Genomic DNA, 12,557 nt, shown 5'->3' with positions numbered 1-12,557 from the left:
TGGTCCTCACAAGACATCATTAATTATTTCTTTTTTTATTTATTACCCAAGTCTGATAGATCTTTTATTTTGAAAAATGACCATATTCTCTCAGTTACATCTCGGTCACTTGAGTGTCCAAATTTACCCCACAAGCTAGCAAACTGAGTAAGAAACAGACGTCTTTGGAAAGTTTCTTTGTGAAAGGGGAAAAGGCCCAATATAGGACCCACAAATTGCCAAGCAATGGATCAGCAACCCATTTGTCATCAAATCAGGTGAATCCACCATGTCTGTGCAAGAAGATCAACTGCTGAAGGTCGCAAATGACGTTCACGCAAGTTCTTATTTCCAATGGAGGTGTCAGCTTGTCATCCTCTGAGAAAACAGTTGATGGTCACGAAGCAACCTACGAACCACTGCTTGGACCCCGCAGTCCTCAGTAAAAAAGTCCGCAGTGATAAAAAGGTTGGGGACCACCGAGGTAAAAGTTGCACAAATTCCGACATAACCATTAACAATGTGGTCACATTGCAAAACATCATATCAATATCAATATCAATGTAACAAGATATCACATTCTAATCGGTTTGACAAAAAGAGATCTGAGTCAACTATAGGCAGAAATCATCAAATTTGGGCCACATTTGCCTGCAATGTGGACGTAACCTAAGTGTATCTAGTCTAGCCACTGTTTTATCTGACCTGTATTTTCAGTGCTATGATGGAGCTCTGAGGAGGTGAGCCTCGGTCAGAAGCCAGAATGATGAAACTGTACTCAGGCCGTTCAGAATGGCTCAAAGCTGACGAGGAGCGTAGCTCTCCAGTGTTTGGGTTTAGAGTGAAACGTTCGGCTCTGGGACCTAAAGAAAGAAATGATGGAAGAGGTTAGTTTATGTGTGTGGTCACGTCCTAACCAGGCACAAAATGAGCATAGAGCATATTTCTACTGTACAAAGAGTGCATATAACTTCCCCATATGGCTATAATTTCCATTAAATTACAGAATGAAATAGTTATGTGTCAAAATCAGTAAACGTGCTACGAAACACATTTAATGATCTCACACGTCAACACATTACCTTCCACAACTCCCGACGAGCTGTCTGCATGACTGATTAAAAGCAGATTATTATTGATGTGTATTAATGTATGATAGTTTGTTTTTAGTATCAGTTCACAGTCCAATCCTCACTACAAACTATATCTCATGCTTATAACATAACAGTGACTCTTAAATAGATTCTGATTGGCTGTGCCTCTATTACAGTTTCAGGTTCAGTGTAGACAAGCAAAATGATTAAGGATATGATTTTTGCAATTGGTTACAGCGTGCTTTAAGACACTGCATCAGGTTTTGATTCATCCCTGATTGAAGCACATTTCTCACCAGACATGGAGTAGAAAATAGTTCCATTTTCTCCTTCATCAGGGTCTTTTGCATGAACGGTTCCCAGGAGAAATCCAGATGGCTGACCTTCCAAAGCCTGCACAAAGATTTCAGTTAATTTATCAAAGTTTTAGATTGTGCGTATATGAAATCTGTCTATTCATTCCTCTGCAGAAGTAACTGAAAAACATTCAGCCTATACACTACTGTACAAACGTTTGAAGTCAACGTTTAATGGTTTTAACAAGTCCTTTATGCTCACCCACTTACAGTAAAACAAAAAAAGAGTAATATTGTGAGATATTACAATTTAAAATAGCTCTTCTATTTTATGTTCTATCTATGTTCCTGTTTACATGTAAACCCATAACCCAGCAATTCAAATAAACCACCTTTACAAGACTTATTTATAGGTTCAGACAGAATCTGCAGACATTTTTTTCTATTTCTGCGCAGATTTTTGTAAAAACAAAATTGGTGGATTTATGTAGAATGATTTTAAGAGTATTGTAACTAAAAACTTTTTTTAAATAAAATGTTTTTTAACTGTTATTTAATGTTTACAAAACAAACCCAATTAGATACACTTATTCGGTAAACAAAGCAAGTCTATCATACGTATAATATATTTACTATAAGACAGAAAATATTACTTTACAAACTGTATTGTAAATAAATCATATGTAAATTTTCATATTAGTCAATAATATTTCTGAAATTAATTGAAAAACAGAATCAAGTATGAATTTACACACAGTCACACAAGTAAACAAATAGACTCAATGATGGGATAAAAATCTGCGTGTGCAGATTCCATTTGGGTCTACTCATCACACTAACAATAAACAAGTTAATAAACAGCTAGGGATGTCAAAACATAAACTTGTGCGTATCTAACTCTGATTATTTAATTGATGTAGGCTGTCATATTAAATAAATATTTTAAAATATTCTATATATTTGATTACTGCATGCTACTACTATGTTGGCAAGATGCGGGCTGGGGAAATGCCGTTTATCTTGTTGACTCCAATACTTCTTTTACATGCTTTGTTCAGCCGTCTCTCCACCTAATCACTCCCCTCCTCCTAAAACACACGATAGACTTGCTTTAGACTATTTTTCAGACTTGTGATAAAACTTGCAGACTGCAGACTTGTAAGAGACTTCTGTAGGCTCTTGCAGACTTGTGGACTTCTTGAAGAGGCTGTATGACTTCAGACTAACAGACTAATTTTTAAAAAAAAAAATTCTGCTTGTTCGAGTCTCCTGGACTGGGTTCTCATCTTCATTTATTTAATTTTATTTACAACAAATCCTAAGAAGTTTATTGCCATGCCAATGGGAGAAAAGGGATCATCGTATCTTCTCATGTAATGTAATGTAATGTGTATTTATAAAGCTCATTTATTGTGTATAGCCATACACCCAAAGCACTTCACTATCATCAAGGGGTCTCTCCACACCACCGCCAGTGTGCAGCATCCACTTGGATAATGCGACAGCAGCCACAGGACAATGGCGCCAGTGTACTTACCCTACACCAGCTATAGATGGAGCGGAGACAGTGATGGAGCCAGTTCGGTGGATGGGGATGATTGGGAGGATGGGTAAGGGCCAATGGAAGAATTGTGGCCAGGACACTGGGGTTAGTCCCGTACTCTTTATGAAGTGCCATTGGATTCTTAATTACCACAGAGACTTCGGTTTAACGTTTCTTCCGAAAGACGGCGCCCACTGACAGTATGGTGTCCCCTTCACTATACTGGGGCATTAGGAGTCACATAGACCACAGGTTGAGCGCTCCCTGCTGGCCTCACTAACACCACTTCCAACAGCAACCTAGTTTTCCCTTGTGGTCTCCTATCCAGGTACTGACCAGGCTCACCCCTGCTTAGCTTCAGTGAGTAATCGCTCTTGGGCTGCAGGGGGATATGGCTGTGGCGTGTTACAGTTGATAAATTATGACTGTAGCATTTCTATTGTATATCTGCTGCACATGATTATATATTATATTAAGTAAAGTGTCTGAGTTTACTGTATACTTTCTTATACCTCACTGGAAATATTTGCTTTGTCTGCTCTTAACACACTATACATGCACACATCTGCAAGACGAAATATGGCAGGTTGATGCATTTACATGGCATAAATCTACAGTAGCTGTTACAACATGTTTATGTTTATGCTGGGTATTACATTAGTGTGATAATAAAAAATGGGTTAACATTTAACATAAATTCGAGTTATTGTTCTATTAATTTCCTTAAGTAGTGTAAAGTTACTTGTAAATGTATATTCCAGATTTCAAAAAAGCTAATATCAGCTCTCATACCTGCAGCAAGAGCTCTCGTCCAGTCTGAGCATTGCTGAAAGAGGGTGCATTATCGTTCTCATCCAGAACCGTGATGAAAGCAGTGCCTGTAGCGCTGCGTGGAGGGGTCCCGCCATCCTGAGCCACCACAATGAGCTGGTAGCTGGACTGAAGCTCACGGTCAAGGGAAAGTTTTGTGCTTATCTCACCTTTACAAATGTAAGACAGATGAGAGAGACAGATGGAAAAAACAGAGAAACAGTGAGAAAAAAACTATTTCACTGCAGAGGAAATTGTCAGTGGCAGAAGGGACAGATGGCACATCCTGACTTCACCAAAACGAACCCCCACAGTTAGCATGATGCCAGTCTGGAGCTGTGTGTCATGGCCAGTATGTTCAACATTAAGGATTGGTCAGAATAGTCAGCTACTGTAGCTGTACAACAACCACCTGCTAAACCAATGAAGTCAAGGTTTAGCTAAGCTAAGAGAGCATGCTAACAGTGTTCTGTTCTTTAGCATGCTAACAAACAATAAAACAATTACACTGTACTTGCAGGAAATGCGATTGTTTTGTGAAATTAGTGGTTATGGTAATTATTTTATAAATGTATTTCCTGAATATCTATCAGTACATGCTAGCAGTAACTACCAGACTATAAGAATGGTAAAACTCAAATTTAGACAGCTGTTACTTTTTGAAAACTCTATGTTACTCTAGTTTAGTTAAAGCTATTTAGCTCATTTGTTTGCTATATAAAGTACAATGGTCATTTATTATTAGAAAACTACCCTACCCTGCTGAAAAAAACTGCATATGTTGGTAAGGTATGTTTGGATGCTGGTATGCTGTTCTTGCCGGTTTTAATGCTGGTCTTGCTGGTTTCAATGCTGGTTTTGCTGGTCTCAATGTTGATCTTGCTGGTTTCAGAGCTGGTCTTGCTGGCTTCAGTGCTGGTCTCAATACTGGTCTCAGTGCTGGTCCTTACCAGCATCAAGACCAGCATTGAAACCAGAAAGACCAGCTCTGAAACCAACAAGATCAACATCGAGACCAAAACCAGCAATGAAACCAGCAGGATTTTTTCAGCAGGGTAACCCTAAATAATTTATTTACTTATTTTATTTCATTATTATTTAAGCAGGAATGTCCCACTGAGATACAGTATCTCTTCTACCAGGGAGTCCTGGTTAAGGCAGCATAATGACCCCATAATCAGCCAAATTATTCAGTGTCTCAATCAGACTGAATACTTGACTGTTACAGTACATAGTTGTATAGTTTTTCAATCCCTACTCCACACAAACAATACCACAAACCTCTACAGAACTTCTGTTAGTGTCAAGTTGACCTTCTCATTTAAAGACAACATTTTGCACAGTTGGACTGTCTGACGTACTGTCTGCCATATTTGACGCTCACCTGTGTGGGAGTTGATCTGGAAGTGGCGATCCAGATGGAGCAGGCGGTAGCTCAGCCGACCGTTGAGACCAGCATCTCGATCGCTGGCAGACACTCGGCCAAAACCAGTGCCTGCTGGCAGGTTCTCGCGCACTGCCAGGAAAGCTCTCTCTTGGGTAAACCGTGGAGTGTTGTCATTTTCATCCATCACTGACACACGCACCGTGGCACTACCTGTCTTCTTCAACTGTCCGTTGCCTGATGTGGCCAATACAGTGAGCAGGTACATCTCCTTAGCTTCCCTGTCCAAGGCACTTTTCACGAACAGCCAGCCACTGTCTGACACAATGCCAAACCCTGCAGCATCACCATCTGGGTGCAGGTGGTAGGCTAGTGAGGCAGAAGTAGATGACAGTCCAGTGGTGATGCCACCATCTCGGTTCACAGCTCGGACCTGTAGAAAGCGTGTGTTAAGTGGGGTGCTTTCCTTTAGCTCTACTCTGTATGTGAGGCTATCAAACACAGGGCCTTGTCCATTTTCAGCTTGTACGTGGATGACCAGAGTAAATGTAGAACTTAGCTGGGGTGCTCCACTGTCTTTAGCAATCACCTGCAGGTCATAACGGGGCATGGTCTCATATGACAAACTGCCAATTAGGCGTAAATGTCCGCTGTTGCGATCAATACTGAAGGTTCTATGGGCGCTGCTGGTGAACAGGTCAAAACTCAGAAGGCCATTGGGTCCAGAATCACGATCTTCTGCTTGGACCTTGTAAACCACTGTACCCATCCGTGTGTCTTCAGGTAGAATCAATGATTCAGAGGATGAAGGCAGGAAGACGGGTGCATTGTCATTGACATCAGACACCGTAATTCGTACCCTAGTCTGGCCAAAGGCTGGTGGGTTTCCACAGTGTGCTTGGACTTCCAGATTCAAGCTTGGCTGGGCCTCATGATCCAGAGGCAAGCTGGTTCTCAAAGCCCCAGTCTCTGAATCCACAGTAAAATACCCTGTTGGGTCACCAGAGCTAATAATGTAGGAGATATCCTTCAAGACACCTGAGAACCAAGAGGCAAATAGCCAGAGACATGTTAGTTCAGTGTGGGGTGAAAACAAAGACAAAGGGTTTTTTTTCAACACAAGGCCAGAATTTAGTGGATCAAATATCCAAAGCAAATTGTTAAAAACTAAGTGGTGAAACAGAATCAATGATTAATGTTGACTGTAAATGAGGTGTGTACAGTGGTTCTGTGCCTATTTGTACAAGTGGTGCACCATGGTGAAAAAAAACAAAAGGCGTCTTTTAGCCCTTGAACCAAGTCCAGTATGACTGATAAATGTGGGTAAGCAGTGAAGTTTGGATTGTATGTTTAAACAAGTTGAATAAGGATGTGTGACCAAAGGGGGGTGAGGGGTGGAGGAGATAAAAATCTCTGACAAAAGCTCACCCACCATTCTTAGTGCTGGCCCGCACAACACCAACTTGTGTTCCACGCAGGGCATCCTCTGAGACCACAAAGTAGTACTGAGCTTGCTCAAATACAGGGGGTGCGACCAGTCCCGCCACTATACTGATGTTGACCCTGGCATTGACTGGAGCGGTAAGACCCCCACCATCTTGGGCTGAGACCACCATGGTAATGACTGAGTTTGCCTTTCCATGTAGAGCGCGTGACAGTGAAATCACTCCTGGGCAATGCACAACCAAAATAAATATTTCTATTAGGCTGAAAGGTATGTGAATACATCAAACCTACTGAATGCAGAAACTCATACAGGGGTAAGAAAAATATTAGACTTCTGTTTTTATTTAGGCTACAAAAAATAAAAGTGATGAAAAAACATAACAATCTTCTCACCAGTGTCTTTGTTGAGGGTGAAGAAAGGTGAGCTCCCTTCAGGAACAGTTCGGTAGGTCACTCTGCCATTCTCTGCCGCATCGGGGTCATGGGCAGTCACCTTCAGGACGGATGTCCCTGGAGCACTCTGTGTACTCAGGCTTACTGCATAGCTCACAGGGTAGAATGCAGGTTGATTATCATTTATATCTATCAGGTCCACCCGTACATAGGCCACTGAACTTAATCCACCCTGGAAACACACATTATTGAACAAATCAGTTTACATTTGCAGTAAAGAATATACAATAAAGAATACAACAACCAGGTTAAAGGAGACTCCATATCCAAAGCCTTAAAAACAATTGGCTTAAATGGCTATACAAATTAATTTGTAGTTACATTATGCGAACCAAAAAAAACATTGTAACATTTCAAAGACTAGTTCTGAGCAGGAAATAGATTGACTATATTCCCTGTTGAGAACTGCAATCTGCCAAGGGGACAGAGTACACACGGGATACCATTCTTACTGCTAAACATCTTGCTCGCCTGGCATCCCATATGGAGCAAATGGCATGTCAGGAAAATCCCCAACTTATTAAATATTACAAGCTGATGCTCTTTAAGGCCCAGCTGCTCCTGAATGCTCTAATATGTCTGGTGAAATTTCCTTTCTTTGCTTGGTGCTTTAAACACATTATTTAGGCACAAAATGCAAAGAATTACTATGGATGCTCAATGGACATGATCTGCCATACTCACGATTGTTTTAGTCCAAGATGCGATTTCTGAGAATCACTGGACACTTACCCCATCCACAGCTGTGACGGTGAAGTCGTAGTTGGCCGGACCCTGGTCACGATCCAGACTGGTGGTAGTACAGATCTGTCCGTTGTGCTTGTCAACGGTGAACTGAGACGGGGTCACGCTGCCTTGACCAGAGCCCAGAGAGTAAGAGATGGAGCCAAAAGACCCACCATCCGCATCAGTAGCTGTAACCTGGAAGAGGAGAGTACACATTAGATTCAGCCAAATGTCCCAAAAAGAACCCAGACACCATGGTTCAGTGGTATTCAATCACGGGTTGTGATCTTTGTTTGAGCTATCCAGTGATTGTCTGTAGACTGAATGTCAAATAACATAACAATTGATACCCAACCAGCAGATGACATATGTTGGTAGGCCAGATTGGAAAACATATCCAAATTCATAAAATTAGTAATATATTGTCAATATTCAATGTGAATCCCCAGATCTAGTTTAATATTCTATATTTTATACTTCACGACCACTCAGCACTTTCCTGCCACAAATAAACCTGTGACTTCACTGCATTTCCACTACATATTTATCTGACTTGGTTCACAGCCCTTGGCATTCAAATGCTGCTCTGGTGCTCTGTGGCAGGTACATATACTGCGGTAAACTAAAAGTGCACATGGAGAGATCTTTTGCTACACTTGGGCTTGATCAACCAAGCCAAAAAGAGGAAAGCTATTGGCAGCTAGCAGACATAAAGACTTTCACAGCCATGGTGCACTGCTCTGGAGAGAGTGTCAGACAGATAAACAAATGGAGAGAGTGAGAGAGAAAAAGAGACAGAAGGAGAGTTGTGTAGAAGAGATGACTATTGGGGAGTAAATGAAATGCCATTCCATACCAATACAGAAAGCAAAATTAGGTTCAATTCAGCTTCTTTTTCATCAAATAAAAGAAAAAAAACTTGCCATTTACTTTACCAACTACTCCAACAACATTACACTTTGGCCATGAGATGTCTGGAGAGGATGGTGGCTGAAACTGTGCAAACAGACCTTAATAGAATTGAGATCAGAGAGTCTGAGATCGGGTCCTGGCAGAGGCCATGGAGCACGTGTAGGAAAAATAATCATCATGAAGACAAGAAGTCGCAGCCCACAGTGGAGAGATGTTCCACCTTTTAACTGTCCAGGCCCCTGAAGCAAACTCTAATATTTTACGACTGAGCAGGGGGCCACGATATTCATAAACACTGCAGTACCTGTCTTTATTCCCTTCACGTTAGCTTGACAGAAGTTGGACGCCTGAGGCATGAACAGTGAGAGCTTGAGGTAACAAACCATGGAAGGGCGGTTTGACCAAGGATCTGCTTCATGGACAAAGCCATTTTCCATGAAAGCCTGGCTTGAGCAGAGAAAGCTGGGAAATGTCAGGGGGACTTGTGGGTCTCAATAAAGTCTGACTGAAGAACTCTAAAGCAGCACTGTAAGATAAATATTTCCTCTTGGTCACAGCACTGTTTGAAGATGGATGAGAAAAGGAAGCATGCTGGTCACAATAAGCAGTCACATATTTATTATTACACTCAACAAGCCATTTTTAAAACATCTGACTATATGAACTGTGCATGTAATAAGACAGCGGAAAACAATGGTATTAAGCACATATTGTAAGTGCTTCAAAGATAGAAGTCTGAAACTAAAAGTGGGATAGAGTTTCTCTTTCCATCTCCAACAAAACAGGATTTAAATAAAGTGCCTTCTCAGAAATGGGGAGAAATCCAAGCTCATAATTTCTAGAGTGAGTTTGAATTTGTGGTCAGATGCCAGTAATCATGATGACTGATTGAATGATGATCTTTTTGGGTCCTGAGGGTGAACCTGAAGTGCATGCATACACAAAAACACACATATAGTGTACGTGTTCACACACACAGGAGCCTAGGGATTTGGGGATGTACTGTTTAAGAAGCGGTTTGCCTTTGCCAGTACAATAACAGTTCATAAGAAGTTTAGTGGAATCTCAATCTTGACTGAATTATAAGTGGGTCAAAGTGTGCTCGCACTGCTTTTCTCAAAATCTCTGCTAAATCCTCAGTGCTTTTCCTCACCATAACTCACGGAGACATGCAGACTGAGACACGGCAACGGTGCACGAGATGACCTCAAAAGCTACATTTATAAAGAATACATTTTTCAATACCCATGTTATGTGTCTAAAGGAGTTCAAATGTGTCATTTTTGAACCACCAACTTAATTTACAAACACTATTCCTATTGACCTTATTCAAAAATGCGGAAGTGCGCCTGTTATCGCGATTGTCTTAGAACTTCAGATTCAGCGCCTATGGGAGAAATGAGGAATAATAAATGGCTGAAAATGGTCAAACTGCTTGCTCTACAAACAAATGTTTGCATGACTATACAGACCAAGTAGAATAACATAATAAAAAAATATCAAATTGCAACATCAAGCAGCGTAACAAGCAGTTTTTAACGTCAAAAAATGAATGGAAGTGAATGAGTCTCCGCTCGTCAGCGGAGAATAAGGTGAATACAGTATGTGATTAATTGGACAGTCCAAAACTGAAGCCTCCTTTCCAATGCATACGACATTTGCACACAACTGTCGGAATACGGCCCCTTGTGGCAGTTACCCTGAACTTTCAGTTTTGTCGTACACCATGGAAGAGGTTGGATTCTCGCGGTGTCTGAAATAAAGGAGTGCAAAAGCAAGAGCCTTTATTTTCTGTCTTTTGACCATGGTTGAATGAATGAAAGAATACTAGAAACTCATAGACTACAAAGGGAATGTGGCAACAACATAAAAAAATATTACTCATTTATGAATAAAGTTTTTTTAATATATATATATATTTTTTTTATTAAAAAAACAACAACTATTTCTCATCTTGCACACACGGATCTGCTTGAACAACACTGGGATACATCACATCTGGTCGGCCAGTCGCATACAGTCTAGTCATAGGAGTTCAAATATTTTAACAAATTCGCAGCTGAAATCGGATCCAAATTTTTCACGTACGGGGAGGATCGAAGCTCGACGCAGCTCTCAGACTATTCTCCATTTCAAAATGACCTCTGGTCTGGTGCTTGTCGTTTGTCGTGTGCAGTAGAAATGTGGCTTTACACTACTTGTTGAGACAGCAATACTGCTTTGTTCCAGTTCATTAATTGATTCATTCATTTTCCTTCGTCTTAGTCCCTTTTTTATCAGGAGTCACTACAATGGAAAAAACACTCAACTATTCCAGCATATGTTTTACACAACAAATGCCCTTCCAGCTGCAAACCAGTACAGGGAAACACCTATACACTCTCGCATTGACACACACTCATACACTACAGCCAATATAGCATATTCAATTTACCTGTCTGCATGTCTTTAGACTGTGGGGGAAACCAAAGTACCCGGAGGAAACCCACACAAACACAGGGAGAACATGCTAACTCCACACAGAAATGCCAACTGGCCCAGCTGGGACTCAAACCAGCGACCTTCTTGCTGTGAGGCGACAGTGCTAACCACTGAGCCACCATGCCAATTTAAACCAGTTGAAATACTCAAAAAATAAAGCAAAACAAAAGTGCTGTTTAACCAACATAAATAATTTATTTTCAGGGTGTGATAGCGAGACGAGTGTGAGAATACTGGACATGTTCTGGAGCCCTCAACTGAAAAGATGCTAGCCATTCTTAGCGAGCCAAGCGAGACTTGGCAAAGTGAACTGTTACTGCAGAACAAGCCAAAGGAATCCGATGCTAACTTGTAGAGTTTTGTGGTTTACCCGCCATTCCTCTTGACTCCTTTTTTTTTTTTTTTGGAAAAGAAACATTCGAGTAAGCGAATATAAGATTAATAGGGAGAAAGAATAAGCTTGTCCAGGTCTCGTTAGTTTTGCTAATGCAATGGATCTCGTTTCACAGCATTGGGTTTTCTCAAGGCTACACAGCTCATTTAGTGGCTAATGTATAACCGAGAGACCTAACTGATGCTTTCCCAAGAGAAACTGCAGCGTATGACAATGAACGTTTTGAGTGGAAATTGAGCACCATGGAATGGACATGCTAAACTTTTACTTGGATGTCTGTAATACGTCTGTCAACAAGTCACTGACTTGAAGTTACCTACGAGTTGGTCACAGTATCACAGGATTGCATGGTACATGATTGATGGAGAACTGCAAAACTGTGTGGGATAATTTCCATGCAAATGAAGTCCAAGATCTACGATCTGAGATATGCAAATTTGTTAAGTATAGTTCATTTAGCACGCAGAACTGCTTCATTTAATTCTGTGGCATGTTCCTAGTCAAACAAACCTTCTTATAGCATTCAGGACCAAACATCTGATCAGGAAGCTTTCGCAGCCAAATCAAACTTTGCAGCTGACAGAACAGTTTGTGAACTTGCTAACAAGCCAATCAGAGTCTGTTTGACAAATAAGCTTTGGTAAAGCCTGTTCTGTACTACTGATTTCTCAGTGAAGACATCAACAAACATAACACCAAAGATATCGCAAATTACATCACTTGAACACAGACGATTCCCTGAAATAACAATGGTACAAGACAGCAAGTTGGTGTAACTTGGCACTGGGGTCATCTGGAGAGACGTCTTTTACACAAACTTGACATGGCGAGAGCACAGTGGTGACTTTGCTTAAACAACAAGAAACCCACAGAGTGATCCAACTGAAACAGCGTGATCTCACGCAAAAGAAAAGCTCAGTTTCAAACATTTTGTCTTCTTTGCAGCCAATGTCAAAAGTTTTGAAAGCTATTGTTATTTGTATTAAGCTTACAGCAAGCTCAACATTTGTGAATAGTGGTTTAGTTAAATATAAACTAC

At 40.8% G+C, this 12,557-nt stretch overlaps 1 protein-coding gene across 1 annotated transcript in view; it reads right to left on the bottom strand.

The window, feature by feature from the left end:
• dchs1a (dachsous cadherin-related 1a) overlaps positions 1–12,557 on the bottom strand; it is a 200,971-nt gene that overhangs the window by 43,877 nt on the left and 144,537 nt on the right. Inside the window, exons 3-9 of the mRNA XM_002664651.7 lie at positions 7,738–7,926; positions 6,946–7,177; positions 6,539–6,775; positions 5,107–6,144; positions 3,705–3,892; positions 1,370–1,466; positions 685–842 (exon numbers count right to left, since the gene is read on the bottom strand). Coding sequence (XP_002664697.2) covers positions 685–842; positions 1,370–1,466; positions 3,705–3,892; positions 5,107–6,144; positions 6,539–6,775; positions 6,946–7,177; positions 7,738–7,926 — 2,139 coding nt within the window. The remainder of the gene's footprint in view (positions 1–684; positions 843–1,369; positions 1,467–3,704; positions 3,893–5,106; positions 6,145–6,538; positions 6,776–6,945; positions 7,178–7,737; positions 7,927–12,557) is intronic.

The sequence above is a fragment of the Danio rerio genome, chromosome 15 (assembly GCF_049306965.1).
Source record: "Danio rerio strain Tuebingen ecotype United States chromosome 15, GRCz12tu, whole genome shotgun sequence".
NCBI classification, from domain to species: domain Eukaryota; kingdom Metazoa; phylum Chordata; class Actinopteri; order Cypriniformes; family Danionidae; genus Danio; species Danio rerio.
The sequence above is the reverse complement of the archived record's forward strand: the minus strand, read 5'-3'. Positions and strand labels throughout refer to the sequence as shown.